Source organism: Salmo trutta, chromosome 31 (assembly GCF_901001165.1).
Source record: "Salmo trutta chromosome 31, fSalTru1.1, whole genome shotgun sequence".
Taxonomy (NCBI): Eukaryota; Metazoa; Chordata; class Actinopteri; order Salmoniformes; family Salmonidae; genus Salmo; species Salmo trutta.
This window is the reverse complement of record NC_042987.1, coordinates 36,197,942-36,219,551: the sequence shown is the minus strand read 5'-3', so window position 1 is coordinate 36,219,551 and position 21,610 is coordinate 36,197,942. Positions and strand designations below refer to the sequence as shown.

The 21,610-nt window shown below is 43.5% G+C and overlaps 1 protein-coding gene across 4 annotated transcripts in view; it reads right to left on the bottom strand.

Annotated features, from left to right (window-relative positions):
• Window positions 1-21,610, bottom strand: part of LOC115170124 (collagen alpha-4(IV) chain) — an 86,295-nt gene that overhangs the window by 32,740 nt on the left and 31,945 nt on the right. For all 4 annotated transcript variants that reach the window (XM_029726441.1, XM_029726442.1, XM_029726440.1 and 1 more), the window contains 15 exons: window positions 21,071-21,124; window positions 20,829-20,864; window positions 20,718-20,759; window positions 18,265-18,345; window positions 17,887-17,931; window positions 17,747-17,809; window positions 17,108-17,152; window positions 16,547-16,600; window positions 8,802-8,868; window positions 7,453-7,560; window positions 5,325-5,471; window positions 5,065-5,073; window positions 3,984-4,073; window positions 3,052-3,212; window positions 416-488 (listed from right to left, as the gene is read on the bottom strand). In XM_029726441.1, the coding sequence (XP_029582301.1) occupies window positions 416-488; window positions 3,052-3,212; window positions 3,984-4,073; window positions 5,065-5,073; window positions 5,325-5,471; window positions 7,453-7,560; window positions 8,802-8,868; window positions 16,547-16,600; window positions 17,108-17,152; window positions 17,747-17,809; window positions 17,887-17,931; window positions 18,265-18,345; window positions 20,718-20,759; window positions 20,829-20,864; window positions 21,071-21,124 (1,075 nt within the window). The remainder of the gene's footprint in view (window positions 1-415; window positions 489-3,051; window positions 3,213-3,983; window positions 4,074-5,064; window positions 5,074-5,324; window positions 5,472-7,452; window positions 7,561-8,801; window positions 8,869-16,546; window positions 16,601-17,107; window positions 17,153-17,746; window positions 17,810-17,886; window positions 17,932-18,264; window positions 18,346-20,717; window positions 20,760-20,828; window positions 20,865-21,070; window positions 21,125-21,610) is intronic.

Sequence of the window (21,610 nt, the reverse complement as noted above, 5' to 3'; positions counted from 1 at the left end):
TATATTGTGTGGTGCTTTGTAGAGACTCGGAACAACTCGATCAGATCGACAGCGTCATTGCTGCTTAATAAATTCTGCAGTCAGACTTCCATCATTATGTAATGCAACATGTTTACTGGTTATGTGTGTGTAAGTAAGGTTCAACATTCACCTTCTGCCAACCTCACCTTCTGCCAACCTTTCTGTAAAGTCTACACATACAGTTTGATGCATACTTGGATAAATCCAAGGTATGCACCAACCAGAATGCACTGCAACTGCCTCTACAATGCAATGATGCAAGGTAAACGCAGCGTTCCATTGGAAATGAATGTACTTCTGGTGTACCAAAACGCAATGACGCTGATGGTCTGTTCGAGGCGTAAGAGATTCTCTTACGTTGCCCATTCTAATCTGGATCACATCTTCCACTCACCTTTATAGTTGGTCACATAGGACTCTCCCTTCTGTCCCTTCACTCCATTGTAACCAGGCCTGCCTGGGTTTCCCTACAGGGGGAAGCATGTCCAGACAACATCACTGTAACCTGCCTGGGTTGCCCTACAGTCCAGACAACATCACTGTAACCTGCCTGGGTTGCCCTACAGTCCAGACAACATCACTGTAACCTGCCTGGGTTGCCCTACAGTCCAGACAACATCACTGTAACCTCCCTGGGTTGCCCTACAGTCCAGACAACATCACTGTAACCTGCCTGGGTTGCCCTACAGTCCAGACAACATCACTGTAACCTACCTGGGTTGCCCTACTGTCCAGACAACATCACTGTAACCTGCCTGGGTTGCCCTACAGTCCAGACCACATCACTGTAACCTGCCTGGGTTGCCCTACAGTCCAGACCACATCACTGTAACCTGCCTGGGTTGCCCTACAGTCCAGACCACATCACTGTAACCTGCCTGGGTTGCCCTACAGTCCAGACCACATCACTGTAACCTGCCTGGGTTGCCCTACAGTCCAGACAACATCACTGTAACCTGCCTGGGTTGCCCTACAGTCCAGACAACATCACTGTAACCTGCCTGGGTTGCCCTACAGTCCAGACCACATCACTGTAACCTGCCTGGGTTGCCCTACAGTCCAGACCACATCACTGTAACCTGCCTGGGTTGCCCTACAGTCCAGACCACATCACTGTAACCTGCCTGGGTTGCCCTACAGTCCAGACCACATCACTGTAACCTGCCTGGGTTGCCCTACAGTCCAGACAACATCACTGTAACCTGCCTGGGTTGCCCTACAGTCCAGACAACATCACTGTAACCTACCTGGGTTGCCCTACTGTCCAGACAACATCACTGTAACCTGCCTGGGTTGCCCTACAGTCCAGACAACATCACTGTAACCTGCCTGGGTTGCCCTACAGTCCAGACAACATCACTGTAACCTACCTGGGTTGCCCTACTGTCCAGACAACATCACTGTAACCTGCCTGGGTTGCCCTACTGTCCAGACAACATCACTGTAACCTGCCTGGGTTGCCCTACAGTCCAGACAACATCACTGTAACCTACCTGGGTTGCCCTACAGTCCAGACAACATCACTGTAACCTGCCTGGGTTGCCCTACTGTCCAGACAACATCACTGTAACCTGCCTGGGTTGCCCTACTGTCCAGACAACATCACTGTAACCTGCCTGGGTTGCCCTACAGTCCAGACAACATCACTGTAACCTACCTGGGTTGCCCTACAGTCCAGACAACATCACTGTAACCTGCCTGGGTTGCCCTACAGTCCAGACAACATCACTGTAACCTGCCTGGGTTGCCCTACAGTCCAGACAACATCTCATACGCCATACAACTTAAAGGTCAAATATGTTAATTTTATCTTCACAAATATCAAACGATTCCATTCACCAAGAACCACACGCTCAGTTTACAAACAAGTGCAGGGGGAGACTTTGACTGGAATTGAAAGTTACAGATTACACCTTTAAAGATCATGAATATTCAACTCAACCATACAATGCAAAACCACCACAGCATGTGCATGAGACGTCTGGGTTACACTTTGTGCATGAGACGTCTGGGTTACACCTTGTGCATGAGACGTCTGGGTTACACTTTGTGCATGAGACGTCTGGGTTACACCTTGTGCATGAGACGTCTGGGTTACACTTTGGCTTGATTATGTGTCTTTTATCGTGTTGTGTATAAGTCATCTGTCTAGGGATGTTTAATCTTGTTTTGTACACTAGCGGCACTCATTTGGGTCACAGGCATATAGGTAGCACGGGTGACCAGGAAGGGTTAGCACGGGTGACCAGGAAGGGTTAGCACGGGTGACCAGGAAGGCTTAGCACGGGTGACCAGGAAGGCTTAGCACGGGTGACCAGGAAGGCTTAGCACGGGTGACCTGGAAGGGTTAGCACAGGTGACCAGGAAGGGTTAGCACAGGTGACCAGGAAGGGTTAGCACGGGTGACCTGGAAGGGTTAGCACAGGTGACCTGGAAGGGTTAGCACAGGTGACCTGGAAGGGGTAGCACAGGTGACCTGGAAGGGTTAGCACAGGTGACCAGGAAGGGTTAGCACAGGTGATCAGGAAGGGTTAGCACAGGTGATCAGGAAGGGTTAGCACAGGTGACCAGGAAGGGTTAGCACAGGTGATCAGGAAGGGTTAGCACAGGTGATCAGGAAGGGTTAGCACAGGTGATCAGGAAGGGTTAGCACAGGTGACCAGGAAGGGGTAGCACAGGTGATCAGGAAGGGTTAGCACAGGTGACCAGGAAGGGGTAGCACAGGTGATCAGGAAGGGTTAGCACAGGTGATAGAGCATATAGTTCATACCATCCCACAGGAATCATAGATTACTCTTCTGCATATTGGAATATTCTGTATTGGAACTATGTATTGTTTCATATGCAAGAAATAGGAACATCACCCAAAGATATATCTACGTTTGGAAAGCCGATTCTGTGGACACGACATTAACTACTCTCAACCTGTTACAGTGGCGTCTCATAGGGATTCGCCATTACACTTCGCAATACGTTTTATAAAAGGGTTTATAATTTGTTTCTATGTTCTAAAATATGGGTTAGCCTTACGTGGGATCCTTGTGAGCCAGGGTCCCCATTATATCCATGGTCACCTTTCTCTCCGCTGTGCCCTGGCAGCCCGTCATACCCTAGGGGTCCGCGGGGGCCCGGAGGACCTGGGATCCCTCTGTGACCATTCTCGTACGTACACTCACACTCACCGTTGTAGCCTGAAGGACAGACGCAGACATGGTTAGTGTCATCACACGCAGACGTACGTAGACAGACATGGTTAGTGTCATCACACGCAGACGTATGTAGACAGACATGGTTAGTGTCATCACACGCAGTCGTACGTAGACAGACATGGTTAGTGTCATCACACGCAGACGTTCGTAGACAGACATGGTTAGTGTCATCACACGCAGACAGACATGGTTAGTGTCATCACACGCAGACAGACATGGTTAGTGTAATCACACGCAGTCGTACGTAGACAGACATGGTTAGTGTAATCACACGCAGTCGTACGTAGACAGACATGGTTAGTGTAATCACACGCAGTCGTACGTAGACAGACATGGTTAGTGTAATCACACGCAGTCGTACGTAGACAGACATGGTTAGTGTAATCACACGCAGACGTTCGTAGACAGGACGCACACACACACACATACATATAAACACACACATACAAACACACACAAACACACGGAAGAAACACAGTGCACACAACCAACAGGTCCCAAGTGGCACAGCGGTCTAAGGTAGTGCATCTCAGTGCTAGAGGCATCACTACAGACCCTGGTTCGATTCCAGGCTGTATCACAACCGGCCGTGAATTGGAGTCTCATAGGGTGGCTCACAATTGGCCCAGCGTCGCCGGGTTATGGTTTGGCCGGGAGTAGGCCGTCATTTTAAAATAAGAATTTGTTCTTAACTGACTTGCCTAGTTAAATAAAAGTTAAATACATAAAAATAAATAAATAATGGTCACTCACCTTTTTCTCCTTTGTATCCCGTTACTCCTGGATATCCGGTATCGCCATCGTCTCCTCGTATACCCGGCTCACCAGGAACACAATAAATGCCTACAGGACATGATTGGCAACCCCCCCCCAAAAAAAATTATATATAATTAAAAAACATAACTCCACTGATCATCAGTTCCAGTTATATCAGTGACTTTAGAAAATGGACTAACAACCTGAAACTTGCATTATGTCAGTCCAACATCTAGTCTGCGTCCCAAACAGCACTCTATTCCATACATAGAGCATTACTATGTACCCTCTGTGTCCTCTGGTTAAAAGCAGTGCACTACACGAGAAATAGGATGCTTTTTGGGACGCTGACCTAAGCAGTATTTGAAATATGTTGACAGTTTAATTAAGCAATAAGGTCCGAGAGTGTGTGGTATATGGCCAATACACCACGGCTAAGGGCTGTTCTTAGGCACGACGCAACGGATCAAAAGGCTCCGTAACAGCTTCTACCACCAAGCCATAAGACTGCTGAACAATTGATAAAATTGACACCGGACTGTTACATTGACCCCCCCTCCATTTGTTTTGTACACTGCTGCTACTCACTGTCTGTTATCTATGCATAGTCACTTCACCCCTACCTACATGTACAAATGACCTCTAACCTGTACCCCCACACACTGACGAGGTACCGGTACCCCCTGTATATAGCCTCGTTATTGTTATTGTGTTACTTTTTACTGTAGTTTATTATTATTTTTTATTTTTTTAACTCTTCTTGAACTGCACTGTTGGTTAAGGGCTTGTAAGTCAGCATTTCATGGTAAGATCTACACTTGTATTCGGCGCATGTGACAAATAAAGTTTGATTTGATTTGAGTCCCAGGATAGAGCCCTTAGCCGTGATATATTGGCAAATATACCACAGCCTTTTTGCTATTATAAACTGGTAACCAACGTAATTAGAGCAGTAAAAATAAATGTTCTGTCATACGCATGGTATACGGTCTGATATACCACGGCTGTCAGCCAATCAGCATTCAGGGATCAAACCAGACAGTTTATCACAATCAAAATACAATGACACCAAGCTTACCTCCATATCCTAACAGAATTCCAGTAATTATACACCGTCGAAACACAGCGATGATGTTAGGCGAAGGAGGTGCACACAATGGAAGGGAAAACGTACACCATGTCAATAACAGTTCACAGTATACCTTGTATTTACGCTAGCACGTGCATCATTTAAGTTCCAATGTCTGCATGAAAAGGGCAGATCATATCTAATCATGGACAGTGGCTAGAGAGAGCTTGTGGTGTGACTCCATACAGTCTGGTATTGTGCGGTCCTACCTGGGGGGCCTCTGAACCCCTTGGCTCCGGGACGCCCTCTTTCCCCTGGTTGTCCTGGTATTGGCTCTATAGTGTAGTACCTGCCTGGCTCCCCCTTTAAACCCTTAGGACCAGGGAGACCGGGGTAACCTAGCTGCCCTGGTTGACCTGGACAATGAAAAGGAGAGATAAAGGGTCAGGGGTAGGAGGGGTGAAAGGTGAAAGGTGATGGAATGAATGAGTAAGACAATAGTGAGTAGTGCATGGTAGCAGAGCTTACGTGTAATACAGTGCTGTGAAAACGTATTGGCCCCCGTTCTAATTTCCTCTACATTTGCAAATTTTTTTATACTGACAGTTTTCACATCTTCAACCAAAACCTAAAATGAAAGGAAACCTGAGTGAACAAATAATACAACAACTACATTCATAAACAAAGTTATGCAACACCCAATTCCCCTGTGTGACAAATTATTTACCCCCTTTCACTCAATAACTGGTTGAGCCACCTTTAGCCGTAATGACTCCAACCAAATGCTTCCTGTAGTTGTTGCTCAGTCTCACGTTGCTGTGGAGGAATTTTGGCCCAATCTTCCATGCAGAACTGCTTTAGGTCAGAAACATTCGTGGGTTTTCAAGCATGAACGGCTCGTTTCAAGTCCTGCCACAACATCTCAATTGGTATTAGGTCTGGACTTTGACTAGGCCGTTCCAAAATTTAGCCATTTTCATGTAAACTTGTGTTTTACTGTCTTTTTTACTGTTGTTTTTATTTCTTTACTTATCTATTGTTCACTTAATACCTTTTTTGCACTGTTGGTTAGAGCCTGTTAGTAAGCATTTCACTGTAAGGTCTACACCTGTTGTATTCGGCGCACGTGACAAATAAACTTTGATTTGATTTAATCAACTCACAGACGGATGATCTGACATTCCACCATGCTTGACCGGTGGTATGAGGTTCTTACTGTGGAATACAGTGTTTGGTTTTCGCCAGGCATAATGGTACCCATGTCGTTCAAAAAGTTATACTTTTGAATCATCTGTCCATAGAACTTTCTTCCAAGAGTCTTGATGATCATCCAGGTGGTTTTCGGCAAACTTGAGTAAATATTTTAGACGACAAGAGTCCTATTATGTCTGGTGAAAACCAAAAACTGCATTCCACAGTAAGAACCTCATACCAACGGTCCAGCATGGTGGTGGTGGTGGTAGTGTGATGGTTTGGGGATGCTTTGCTGCCTCAGGACCTGGACGACTTGCCTTAATAGAAGGAACCATGAATTCTACTCTGTATCAGAGAATTCTACAGGAGAATGTCAGGCCATCTGTCTGTGAGCTGAAGCACAGCTGGGTCATGCAGCAAGACAATGATCCAAAACACACAATCAAGTCTACATGAAAAGAGCAACACATTTGAAGTTTTGGAACGGCCTAGTCAAAGTACAGACCTAATCCCAATTGAGATGTTGTGGCAGGACTTGAAACGAGCCGTTCATGCTTGAAAACGCACAAATGTCGCTGAGTTAAAGCAGTTCTGCATGGCGATGTGAGAGACTGATCAACAACTACAGGAAGCTTTTGGTTGCAGTCATTGCAGCTGAAGGTGGCAGAACCAGTTATTGAGTGTAAGAGGGCAATTACTTTTTCACACAGGGGAATTGGGTGTTGCATAACTTTGTTAATTAAATAAATAAAATAAGTATCACATTTTTGGGGGTTATTTGTAAACTCAGGTTTCCTTTATCTAATATTAGGTTTTGGTTGAAGATCTGACAACATTCAGTATCAAAAATATGCAAAAATAGAGAAAATCAGAAAGGGGGCAAATAATTTTCACGGCTCTGTAAGTCTAAGAGCACAAGTTAGAACAGCTGTGCTCTTATTTTGTACAAATATGAGCATTGTTTACTATAGTAGAACAGGAAGTGAATGGATAGAAAGACAGGGGACAGAAGACTGACCCTAGGCCCCAATAATCCGTCCCAAAGTGACTCGTTTACTTCCGTTCATGGATTAAAAAGGAAGAGGCTGGTATAAGGAATTGGTGGAAGGTAGGACAATTAGGAAACAGGACCAGAAAAGACAGAACATTTAGTAAATAGGGGATAGGATATATTATATATCATAAAGATGGTGAAATGTTTACCTGTAGAGATTAATACCCCTGGTGGTCCCGGAGGTCCATTAATGCCCATCTCTCCAATGTCTCCTGGTGGCCCCCTTGGACCTTGGGGGCCAGGATCACCAGGGTAACCTGCAATACAGTGGATACAGAGTCTGTTTCTTATTTTACCATGATTCAGATCTCATGCGCTGTTATGTTTTCATAATCTCACATTGTCTTGGATGAGGTTTCTCTGGATAAACAAAAAGGTTAAAGAAATAAAATAACGGTAACATAAATAATCTCTTATGGGTTCGTATTTGAGAACATAACTTTCTTAGTCGCAAAATGTACATTAGCCAATTCAAATCATTGATGTAGTTGCATGTGATAAAATCCTATATTAGTTGTTCTCAATACACAACCTGGCACATTTAGCCCTATGCTAACCTGACCAGGTGGCAGTGATTAGGTCCAGTAACAAATTCCGCATCAACTTATCAAAGATCATAGACTTTATATCCACCAACCAATGGCACTTCTTAAAATAGGTCAATTTGACCACCAGAGGGATATTTTAAGCCTCCAAATTCAAGGTTTACTTGGTCTGTAAAGTGCGGCGTCCCAATAATACATGCACGTTTTCACATATGACAAAAGCGCATCTTTTTGCTAATCAGTTTCACACACATCCATGTGCTTTTGATTCCATATGTGTTATTTCATAGTTTTGATGTCTTCACTATTATTCTACAATGTAGAAAATAGTACAAATAAAGAAAAACCCTGGAATGAGTAGGTGTGTCAAAACTTTTGACTGGCACTGTATGGGTCAGTCTGTAAAAAGGTCTCCAACAATAAGTTCCTCATTAAATGTGTTCGTAATGTTCAGTTACAAGGTTTTGGCTGCACTTCTCTCTTCTATTCCAAACACATTAAACACAATAAAATGTAATTCTACATTTCAAAGGAAAAAACTATATCTCACCTGGGATTCAAACTTGCCGCAAACGGCAAAAACTACCAGTAGCCAGGCTTGCTACACTGAGCTATTCATCCAGTTTATATGTTGTGCGTTTTAGTAACTTTGACTAGCAGATTGTGCCGTTTGACTTTGTTAAGGACGCTTTCATGGAAAAGTGATCGATCACATCCAACAACAATACGTCAACATTTGTAATTGGCTGATACAGAATTTGTTACCGGACATAATCACTGCCAGCTGGTCAGGTTAGCATAGGGCTAAATGTGACATGTTATCTAATGGGAACAGCTAACATGTAGCATTGTATCACGTGCAACTACGTCAATGATTTTAAATGGCCGTTTTTGAAGTTTAAACTTTTTCTTATGTTCTTAAGTATGGACCTCGTATAACTGAGCTGTCTAACCTGCTACAGTGTAATTGTGGTATATTTGGCGCGACGGTCCTCTGAAGCCTTTGTCTCCTGGGAAGCCCTGTGAGGATAGAGATAGAGGTTATTACCTAATGATAATAATAATAATAATGCATTCATTTACACTGGCCTGCGGGGCAACATAGGAGATCATCACTCATAAATAGGGCCAGGAGTTTTTACTGGACAGATCATATGGTCAGGAAACACTCCCTGTGCTACTCATTATCTGGGTTGGCATCGATCCCATTTCAATTCAAGAGATTAATTTAAATTCCAATTGCTAGATCTGTGGTCCTGAATTAAAGAAGTGTAGTACACGGAAGAGTACAAGAGTTCATGCAAGAGTCTCTCTAAAATGTTTTATTATGTCAATACAATGGACATCTTTTGAGTCCATCTTTGTCCATAGCCAATTTTATGTCTAGCGATGATGTCACAGTTACAGGTGCGACAGGCATGACATCACAAAGGGGTTGGCAAGGAGAGAAAGCTTTGGGGACAGAAAGTAGAGCAATCTTAATTTTAGTAGACCTTATTACAAATGCTGCCATTGTTTTGCTTTTGTTAAACAATATATATAAACTTTAAATATGACCTTTTTAGAGTAAGCACTCAAAATATATTTTAAAAAAACGACTGAGACAAGAATATGATAACCACAAGGAGGCAGTTGAAGGGCTGGTTTACAGTAAACTGTTGTGAGAAAGTGAGTGGGCTCTTCAAAAATATCTATCACCCTAGGTCCTAGATGAAGGACACCAAAACAGAATTCTCTTGCTCCATAGAAAGGCAGGAGCTTCTTAGTAAATCATCCAGTTCTACGTAGTAAGATGGTGCTAAAACCTGCCTCCCTGTAAGCTAGCTAGTTAAAAGTAGGCCTTGACTTTGACCAGTTCTCTGTCCGTTTCCTGCCCCTACTGTATTTTGATATTTTTTTCCGGATCCTCATTAGTTCCTGCCAATCAACAGCTACTCTTCCTGGGATCCAATCACAATTAAATACAATAAAACAATACATAACACATTATTACACACTACTCTACAATACAATATTTATAATACAGCAAAATAATCATATTAAAATGTATGTGTGTGAAGAGTGCATGTGTTAGCATGTGTTTGTGAATGTGTGAATGCTGTGTGTGTGTGTGTGTGTGTGTGTGTGTGTGTGTGTGTGTGTATGTGTGTGTGCGCTGTGTGTGTGCCTGTGTGAATGCTGTGTGTGCGCGTCTCTTCACAGTCCGCTCTATTCCATAAGATGTAGTTTTAACTGTTTTATAAATCTGATTTTACTGCTTGACTGAGTTACTTGATGTGGAATAGAGTTCCATGTAGTCATGGCTCTATGTAGTACTGTGTGTTTCCCGTAGTCTGTTCTGGACTGTGAAGAGACCCCTGGTGGCATGTTTTGTGGAGTATGTATGGGTGTCTGAGCTGTGCGCTAGACGCTTAAACAGACAGCTCTGTGATTTCAACATGTCAATACCACTCACAAAGACCAGTAGTGATGCAGTCAATATCTCCTCCACCCTGAACCAGGAGAGATTGACATGCATATTATTAATGTTGGCTCTCTGTGTACATCCAAGGGCCAGTCATGCTGCCCTGTTCTGAGCCAATTGCAATTTTCCTGAGTCCCTCTTTGTGGCACCTGACCACACGACTGAACACTAGTCCAGGTGTGATAAAACTAGGGCCTGTAGGACCTGCCTTGTTGATAGTGTTGTTAAGAAGGTATAGCAGCGCTTTATTACGGACAGACTTCTCCCCAGCTTAGCTACTGTTGTATCAATACGTTTTGACCATGAGAGGTGACAATCCAGAGTTACACCAAGCAGTTTGGTCTCCTCAACTTGCTCCATTTCTACATTATTAATTTAGTGTTTAGTGAATGATTGAAAAACTAGCAGGAAATAAGGCTGATATGTTGCAAAACAGTTGTCATGGAGAGAGAACCCAACAAACAGGATAAAAGGGCAGGAACATGACCAGGTGAGTTGAAAGCTCACGCAGGTCTCCACATTTCAATACTTTTATGTCCAATAGAGAGATACCTATTTGTTTGAACAAGCAACAAGTTCACTTGCGTTCAATATTTTGATGAATTGTCCATTTCTCTACTGTCTGTTTCTGATGTGTTTGCTCCATATCGTGATACTAGACAACTGTTTCAGTGGAGTAGAGATACAACTGAATTTATTTGTGAATATAATCATTTAAATTACGTCATTCCTGTGTGAAGGATGGTGAATGTGTGACCTGTGGTCTTTAGTTCATGTCCAATGGGCCATTCACTCCAATGAACAACAATTACGTGGAAGTAAATATTGTACTAGAATGTTGTATTGTTGTATTAATGGTGAGGTGGGCCTTAGAATGTATCCTGTCTCAGGACTGTACCCCATCACAGGAAAGTCAGAAAAGTCTGTCCAATCATAGTGTCTTTAGGTGTTGCTAGGTAACTAGTGGGAGGAGGTGGGATGAGTGGAAGCAGGTGGGAGGAGTAGGAAGAGTTGTGATGAGTGGGAGGAGGTGGGACTAGTGGGAGGAGGTGGGAGGAGGGAGAAAGAAAAAACAAGACATAGGAATGTGGCCAGAGAGGCAATGCAGGAATCCTATCAAATATTCCTCACAGAACTAAGATGAGTGAAAGAGGTGAAGAGGAAGAGGGTGGAGAGAGTTAGAAAGAAAAACACACTTTGAGAGAGCAGAGGATGACATTCCAGAGGAAAATGTGGAGAAAACAGCATGTCCTTTTCATCCAACCAGTGTGTCGGTTTGATAAGAATAAGGATAAAAAAGGATATGATGGTCCCACTGTCAGAATCAAAACATGCACAATACCAAATCAACCGCTTAGTCCCGATCCCTTGGACACTTATATAGATCTAAAAAGATTGGGCAGGCAATTAGATATGGCAATAGCTCCACCTTGACTTCAGACAGGCTAGGTGGAGTTTTTGCAATACTGGTTACACTAATTCAATCTTTTCAGACTGTTGTCTGGCTCTGGATCCAGAACGCGGTTAATACGGACCCCCCCCCCCCCAAAAAAAAGGAACTCAGTCGGGCTTTCAATGTAATGCGGTTTAGAATTATAATAGTAGAATAGACAAGGTGCCATTTGGAAAATGAAAGACCTTGGAGCGCTTTTTACAACCTGTCAGAAATGTCCAGTTGATCAACTATCCCATGTTATCTAAATACTGTAGGTACGTTAGGCTAACCAGCTATCTACATTTTGTAGTTATCGTGGACAGATCCCATTTACCAGGGGCCTCGACGCCCAGGGGGCCCCATTTATTTTGTTGAGTCACACATGAACACACATTTGGCAAAATGTGGACAATTGCAGGAAATTTGCTGAAAAACTGCAAAATGTTCCTTCCGCCACAAGAGAGGTGTGAACAGTTTGGTGTCGCATGGGTCGCGAGGTGGAGGTTGGTTACTACGTCGACAAAGACAATATCCATCCGGACCTTTGCCACCTAGGACATTTGTGTGACCGGAACTTCTCAAATAGTAGTTGAGTACCCTTGGTTTAGGGGGTAGAGGCTAGGGATCAGTTTGGGATTGGGCTATATAGTGGCATGAGACAAGCCAACTGCAAAGACAAACGGCACAATGTCATCAAAACAGGTGTCCCCTGACAAAGGGGGGGGGGGGGGGGGGGGGGGGGGGGTGGAGATGGGCCAAATTTTTTGCCTGTGGTTACTGTAAAGAGAGTGACAGATGGAGGGAGAAAGATAAAGAACCAGGACCCAAATCAACCTGAATTGACGGCTACATCAACCTGAATTGATTCCTGAGAGCAAGGCCAAAGTGCACAAAAATATAGATCTATATTGGCTCTCATAGAACATATGTGAAGGGTGAATACAGAGAAAGGGATATTTGACCATTTTCTAATTATGCAGTGGAAGGGATTACAGATATACAGTACCAGTCAAAAGTTTGGACACACCTACTCCTTCAAGGGTTTTTTCTTTAATTTTACTATTTTCTACATTGTAGAATAATAGTGAAGACAAAAAAACTATGAAATAACACATATGGAATCATGTAGTAACCAAGAATGTGTTAATTAAACAAATCTAAATATATTTTATATCTTCAAAGTAACCATCCTTTGCCTTGACAGCTCTGCACACGCTTGGCATTCTCTCAACCAGCTTCACCTGGAATGCTTTTCCAAAAGTCTTGAAGGAGTTCCCACATATGCTGAGTACTGCTTTTCTTTCACTCTGCGGTCTAACTCATCCCAAACCATCTCAATTGGGTTGAGGTCGGGTGATTGGAGGCCAGGTCATCTGATGCAGCACTCCATCACTCTCGTTCTTGGTTACATAGCCCTTACACAGCCTGTGGGTGTGTTGGGTTATTGTCCTGTTGAAAAACAAATGATACTCCCACTAAGCGTAAACCAGATGGGATGGCGTATCACTGCAGAATGCTGTGGTAGCTTCGCTGGTTAAGTGTGCCTTGCATTATAAATAAATCACTGACAGTGTCACCAGCAAAGCACCCCCACACCTCCTCCTCCATGCTTCATGGTGGGAACCACACATGCGGAGATCATCCGTTCAACTACTCTGCGTCTCACGAAGACACGCTGGTTGAAACCAAAAATCTCAAATTTAGACTCATCAAACCAAAGGACAGATTTCCACCGGTCTAATGTCCATTGCTCGTGTTTCTCGGCCCAAGCAAGTCTCTTCTAATTGGTGTACTTTAGTAGTGGTTTCTTTGCAGCAATTTGACCATGAAGGCCTGATTCACGCAGTCTCCTCTGAACAGTTGATGTTGAGATGTGTCTGTTACTTGAACTCTGTGAAACATTTACAGTGGCTTGCGAAAGTATTCACCCCCTTTGACATTTTTCCTACTTTGTTGCCTTACAACCTGGAATTAAAATTAATTTTTTTGGGGGGGGGTTTGTATCATTTGATTTACACAACATGCCTACCACTTTGAAGATGCAAAATATTTTTTATTGTGAAACAAACAAGAAATAAGACAAAAAAACGTAAAACTTCAGCGTGCATAACTATTCACCCCCCAAAGTCAATACTTTGTAGAGCCACCTTTTGCAGCAACTACAGCTGCAAGTCTCTTGGGGTATGTCTCTATAAGCTTGGCACATCTAGCCACTGGGATGTTTGCCCATTCTTCAAGGCAAAACTGCTTCAGCTCCTTCAATTTCGATGGGTTCCGCTGGTATACAGCAATCTTTAAGTCATACCACATATTCTCAATTGGATTGAGGTCTGGGCCTTGACTAGGCCATTCCTAGACATTTAAATGTTTCCCCTTAAACCACTCAAGTGTTGCTTTAGCGGTATGCTTAAGGTCATTGTCCTGCTGGAAGGTGAACCTCTGTCCCAGTCTCAAATCTCTGGAAGACAGAAACAGGTTTCCCTCAAGAATTTCCCTGTATTTAGCACCATCCATCATTCCTTCAATTCTGACCAGTTTCCCAGTCCCTGCCGATGAAAAACATCCACACACCATGATGTTGCCACCACCATGCTTCACTGTGGAGATGGTGTTCTCAGGGTGATGAGAGGTGTAAGGGTTTGCACCAGACATAGCGTTTTCCTTGATGGCCAAAAAGCTACATTTTAGTCTCATCTGACCAGAGTACCTTCTTCCATATGTTTGGGGAGTCTCCCACATGCCTTTTGGCGTACACCAAATGTGGTTGCTTATTTTTTTATTTAAGCAATGGCTTTTTTTCTGGCCACTCTTCCGTAAAGCCCAGCTCTATGGAATGTACAGCTTAAAGGGGTTCTATGGACAGATACTCCAATCTCTGCTGTGGAGCTTTGCAGCTCCTTCAGTGTTATCTTTGGTCTCTTTGTTGCCTCTCTGATTAATGCCCTCCTTGCCTGGTCCATGAGTTTTGGTGGGCGGCCCGCTCTTGGCAGGTTTGTTGTGGTGCCATATTCTTTCAACTTTTTATTTTTTTATAACCCAACCCTGATCTGTACTTCTCCACAACTTTGTCCCTGACCTGTTTGAAGAGCTCCTTGGTCTTCATGGTTCTGCTTGCTTGGTGGTGCCGCTTGCTTGGTGGTGTTACAGACTCCGGGGCCATTCAGAACAGGTGTATATATACACTGAGATCATGTCACACTTAGATTGCACACAGGTAGACTTGAACTAATTATGTGACTTCTGAAGGTAATTGGTTGCACCCGATCTTATTTAGGAGCTTCATAGCAAAAGGGGTGAATACATATGCACGCACCACTTTTCCGTCAATAATTTTTTCATTTCACTTCACCAATTTGGACTATTTTGTGTATGTCCATTACATGAAATCCAAATAAAAATCAATTTAAATTACAGGTTGTAATGCAACAAAATAGGAAAAACGCCAAGGGGGATGAATACTTTTGCAAGGCACTGTATTTGGGCTGCAATTTCTGAGGCTGGTAACTCTAATGAACTTATCCTCTGCAGCAGAGGTAACTCTGGCTCTCCCTTTCCTGTGGAGGTCCTCATGAGGGCCAGTTTCATCAGGGCGCTTGATGGTTTTTGCGACTGCACTTGAAGAAACTTTCAAAGTTCTTGAAATATTCTGGATTGACTGACCTTCATGTATTAAAGTAATGATGGACTGTCATTTCTCTTTGCTTATTTGAGCTGTTCTTGCCATAATATGGACTTGGTCTTTTACTAAACAGGGCTATATTCTGTATACCACCCCTACCTTGTCACAACACAACTATTTGGCTCAAACGCATTAAGGAATGAAATTCCAGAAATTAACTTTTAACAAGGCACACCTGTTAATTGAAATGCATTCCAGGTGACTACCTCATGAAGCTGGTTGAGAGAATGCCAAGCGAGTGCAAAAATGTCATCATGGCAAAGGGTGGCTACTTTGAAGAATCTCAAAAATATTTTGGTTACTACATGATTTCGTATGTGTTATTTCATAGTTTTGATGTCTTCACTATTATTCTACAATGTAGAAAATAGTAGAAATAAAGAAAACCCTGGAATGAGTAGGTGTATTCAACCTTTTGACTGGTACTATATATTTTTTTTAATCTCATATAAATGTAACCTTTATTTATTGAACCATAAAACACCCTATTTAAGAAAAGCTGTTGAGCGTCTGGCTTGGATACAGTGGCCACAAACCAGGCTTTGTTTATGTGCCAAGTTTAGATGATGTACCCTGATGTATCCGCTTTCTGGTTTTGTCTGTTGTTTCAGCAGTCAGCCACAAGAGGGCAGACGAAGTACAGGGCAGACGAAGTACAGACCCGAACCAAGATGGCAAGAAAATCTATACAGATGTAGGATATTAATTTGAGCCAGTTTGCTACAGCAGGAAAATAATCCTGCAGCTACAGGAAATGTTAATTATTATGTGGATTAAATGTGTTCTGTATCCTCAACATTTGACACTACTTGATAAGAGTTATTATAGTTGGTGGGTGTTCATGGACTCAAATTGAAATTAAGTTTAAAGAAGTCACACCCATAGAGCTCACTCCACAATTAAATCTGAATAATGAAAGCTATAAAGCCTGGGGAATAAAATACAGTATCTGTAGAATTTGTCCCTTTCTGGGTCAACTGAACTAATGGAGTTGAGCCCACCCAACCTGCTGATAATAGACAGATACTGTCTGGTTCTGGTTGAGCCCAACCTGCTGATAATTGACAGATACTGTCTGGTTCTGGTTAAGCCCAACCTGCTGGTTCTGGGTTCAGCTCACCGTTGGTCCTGTCCTGCCGATCAGACCAGGAAACCCTTGGTCTCCAGGATAGCCCTGAATGAAAGGCGAACAACTACATTAATAACATACAGTATAGAAGTCAACATTCACAGAAACTACAATATTTAGACATTCATATCAAAACTACAATTCCTGTGCCTGAGCCTGGTCTAGCCTGCAATGTCACCACTTGCAGCACTTGTACTACACCCTCAGCTCGTTACAAACCCTAACCCCACCGCTACTCGTCAGCTTCATCCCTCACTGTCTCCCCTCTCGTTGCCTACTGTGCCTATCTGAATAAAGTGAAAATAAATATCTTCTTCTCGTTAAAATTACAATTCCTTCTCCTCCTTTAGTTTCCTAAAATAGCCAATGCATTTCAAATCTGACAACAGACCAAACTATAGTAAACTAAATCAAATCAGTTTCCTTCAGATGCCTTTCATGCAATATCACTGCAGATCCATTGGTAGTTAAACATAGCAAAGCAATATTTTGGAGAGTAATTATTCCACACAACATTGACGAGACTAAACTAAGGGGATGGAGAAGACCCACCTGTGGTCCAGGCGTTCCAGGCAGGCCGGTAGATCCTATGTAACCCTTGGACAGAAAAGATAAGAGACAAAAAATTAAAAAAGGACAACTAATCAACTAATATGGAAGACAACAACAGATGACTACATAATAACAAGGAGGACGGCTTTATGACATCAGATCACAACAGTACAGTGTTCCTACCCGAGGGCCAGGAGGACGGCTTTATGACATCAGATCACAACAGTACAGTGTTCCTACCCGAGGGCCAGGAGGACGGCTTTATGACATCAGATCACAACAGTACAGTGTTCCTACCCGAGGGCCAGGAGGACGGCTTTATGACATCATATCACAACAGTACAGTGTTCCTACCCGAGGGCCAGGAGGACGGCTTTATGACATCAGATCACAACAGTACAGTGTTCCTACCCGAGGGCCAGGAGGACGGCTTTATGACATCAGATCACAACAGTACAGTGTTCCTACCCGAGGGCCAGGAGGACGGCTTTATGATATCAGATCACAACAGTACAGTGTTCCTACCCGAGGGCCAGGAGGACGGCTTTATGACATCAGATCACAACAGTACAGTGTTCCTACCCGAGGGCCAGGAGGACGGCTTTATGACATCAGATCACAACAGTAAAATGTTCTTACCCGAGGGCCAGGAAAGCCACGGATTCCAGTTTCTCCCTTTAGTCCTTCATAGGATTTTTCTCCCTGTAAGGAGAGTTATCGTTCAAACACATGTAATACGCAAACGCACAAACCACACACACATACACACACAAACTCACAGTTATGCCTCTGGGTCCACATGGTCCAGGAAGCCCTTTATCCCCCTTAAACAGACAAAAACAACATCAAGAGTTAATCATGGTAGACGAAAGCCAACTCTGTTAAAGCAAGCCAATTATGGGTTAACTCATTCATTGCTCTGGACTTCAAGAACAAAGACCCCCCCCCCCCCCCCAGATGCCTAAGCAATATTGCAGTCCATATTTTGAGTCCTAATGCTCCAAACGATAAAATTATATTTTCCTGGTTCCCACTGATGGTTTAGCATCAATTGTTACAACCCTTGGTAAGCATATTGTCCACGTGTTTCTTTGCACGATGAAGTACAGAGAAAGTCCATAATGTTCCCATAGAGGCAGTCGCGCTATATAGGGTACCTTGCCTCCTTTGGGGTAGAAAAAGTCTGGAGGCTCGACGATCTCCTCAGGCCCCGGAGGCCCTGGTTGACCCTGGTCCCCCTGAGAGACAGCAGGAGGAATAGAGAGATAATATTATCCATGTTGACATGGAGAGACGGAGATGATTAGGAAAGCAAAGGCTAGCTTTTTCAAGCAGAAATTTGCATCCTGTAGCACAAACTACAAAACGTTCTGGGACACTGTAAAGTCCATGGAGAACAAGAGCACCTCCTCCCAGCTGCCCACTGCACTGAGGCTAGGAAACACTGTCACCACCGATAAATCCACCAGAATTGAGAATTTCAATAAGCATTTTTCTACGGCTGGCCATGCATTTCACCTGGCTACCTCTACCCCGGTCAACAGCTCTGCACCCCCCACAGCAACTTGCCCAAGCCTCCCCCATTTCTCCTTCACCCAAATCTAGATAGCTGATGTTCTGAAAAAGCTGCAAAATCTGGACCCCTACAAATCAGCTGGGCTAGACAATCTGGATCCTCTCTTTCTAAAATGATCTGCCACAAATTGTTGCAACCCCTTTTACTAGCCTGTTCAACATCTCATTCTTATCGTCTGAGATCCCCAAAGATTGTAAAGCTGCCGCGGTCATCCCCCTCTTCAAAGGGGGAGACACTATAGACCCAAACTGTTACAGATGTATATCTATCCTACCCTGCCTTTCTAAGGTCTTCGAAAGCCAAGTTAACAAACAGATCACCAACCATTTCAAATCCCACCGTACCTTCTCCGCTATGCAATCTGGTTTCCGAGCTGGTCATGGGTGCACCTCAGCCACGCTCAAGGTCCTAAACGATATCATAACCGCCATCGATAAAAGACAATACTGTGCAGCCGTATTCATCAACCTGGCCAAGGCTTTCGACGCTGTCAATCACCACATTCTTATCGGCAGACTCAACAGCCTTGGTTTCTCAAATGACTGCCTCACCTGGTTCACCAACTACTTCTCAGACAGAGTTAAGTGTTTCAAATCGGAGGGCCTGTTGTCCGGACCTCTGGCAGTCTATGGGGGTGCCACAGGGTTCAATTCTCGGGCTGACTCTTTTCTCTGTATACATCAATGATGTCGCTCTTGCTGCTGGTGATTCTCTGATCCACCTCTACGCAGATGACACCATTCTGTATACTTCTGGCCCTTCCTTGGACACTGTGTTAACAAACCTCCAGACGAGCTTCAATGCCATACAACTCTCCTTCCGTGGCCTCCAACTGCTCTTAAATGCAAGTGAAACTAAATGCATGCTCTTCAACTGATCGCTGCCCGCACCTGCCCGCCCGTCCAGCATCACTACTCTGGACGGGTCTGACATAGAATATGTGGACAACTACAAATACCTAGGTGTCTGGTTAGACTGTAAACTCTCCTTCCAGATTCATATTAAACATCTCCAATCCAAAATTACATCTAGAATCGGCTTCCTATTTCGCAACAAAGCATCCTTCACTCATGCTGCCAAACATACCCTCGTAAAACTGACTATCCTACCAATCCTTGACGATGTCATTTACAAAATATCCTCCAACACTCTACTCAGCAAATTGGATACAGTCGATCACAGTGAAATACGTTTTCTCACCAAAGCCCCATATACTACCCACCACTGCGACCTGTATGCTTTCGTTGGCTGGCCCTCGCTTCATATTTGTCGCCAAACCCACTGGCTCCAGGTCATCTATAAGTCTTTGCTAGGTAAAGCCCCGCCTTATCTCAGCTCACTGGTCACCATAGCAGCACCCACCCATAGCACGCGCTCCAGCAGGTATATTTCACTGGTCACCCCCAAAGCCAATTCCTCCTTTGGCCGCTTTTCCTGCCAATTCTCTGCTGCCAATGACTGGAACGAATTGCAAAATTCACTGAAGCTGGAGACTCATATCTCCCTCACTAACTTTAGGCATCAGCTGTCAGAGCAGCTTACATATCATTGCACCTGTACATAGCCCATCTGTAAATAGCCCATCCAACTACCTCATCCCCATATTGTTATTTTTTTTGCTGCTTTGCACCCTACTTGCACATTCATCTTCTGCACCCTACTTGCACATCTATCACTCCAGCGTTTAATTGCTAAATTGTAATTAATTTGCCACTATGGCCTATTTATTGCCTTACCTCCCTAATCTTACCTCATTTGCACACACTGTATCTAGATTTTTCTATTGTGTTATTGACTGTACGTTTGTTTATTCCATGTGTAACTCTGTTGTTGTTTGTGTCGCACTGCTTTGCTTTATCTTGGCCAGTTCGCAGTTGTAAATGAGAACTTGTTCTCAACTGGCCTACCTGGTTAAATAAAGGTGAAATAAAAAAATAAGTAAAAATGATTACACAGCAAACTCCTGCAAAACACACACACACACACACACACACACACACACACACACACACACACACTAGCATAGCTACTTACCTCATCACCTTTAATGCCCGGCAGTGATCTGCCATTGTCACCCTGAAACACAAACAAGTTTGTAAGTGTGTGTGTGGGTGTGTGGGTGTGTCTGTGTGTGTGCCCACTCACTGGTTCTCCTCTATCCCCGGGTGGACCGTCTGGACCCTAGATGAAAGAGAGAGAAATATCTTAACACATATCTTAACACGTATACACATACTGTTCACCACAATATAATCTCATTAACTACATACAGTACTGTAAGACATACAGGTCACAGAAAACAAAAGATATACATGTTCCACATCACAGAACCGTCAGTATTCAATAGCAAAGACGATGATTACAAAAAGCAAAGTCCTATTGCTCACATTATTTCCATTAGGTCCAGCAGACCCCGTGTGACCCTTGGGTCCAGGTGATCCCTGGAGGAAAAACATGACAGCACAGGGTCGTGTTCATTAGGCACAAAATGGAAGAAAACGCTCTGAAGGGATGTTAAACAGACTATCTGTGCTAGTCAGCCAATAAGAAACACTCATTTTCATTTAACTAAATATTTCTGCTGTGATGTGCCCTACTGAACATGACCCAGATCTTGTTGGCATACATTTGTTTTAACTTCTAATTGATGAGTCAAAAGGCAATAAATGAGTGTATTAGAGTTAAATGTTGTGAAACACAACTGCTACTACAACTTATATCCTCGTTTTACTCATGTAAATTGACTGAGAACATATTCTCTTTTACAGAAACAACCTGGTGGAAGAGTTACAGTGGGGGAGGAGAAATACTAGTACTATCACAAAGGTTTACAGTAGAGTAACTATGCTTGGACATCTACAGTGCCTTCAGAAAGTATTCACACCCCTTGACTTTTTCCACATTTAGTTGTGTTACAAAGTGGGATT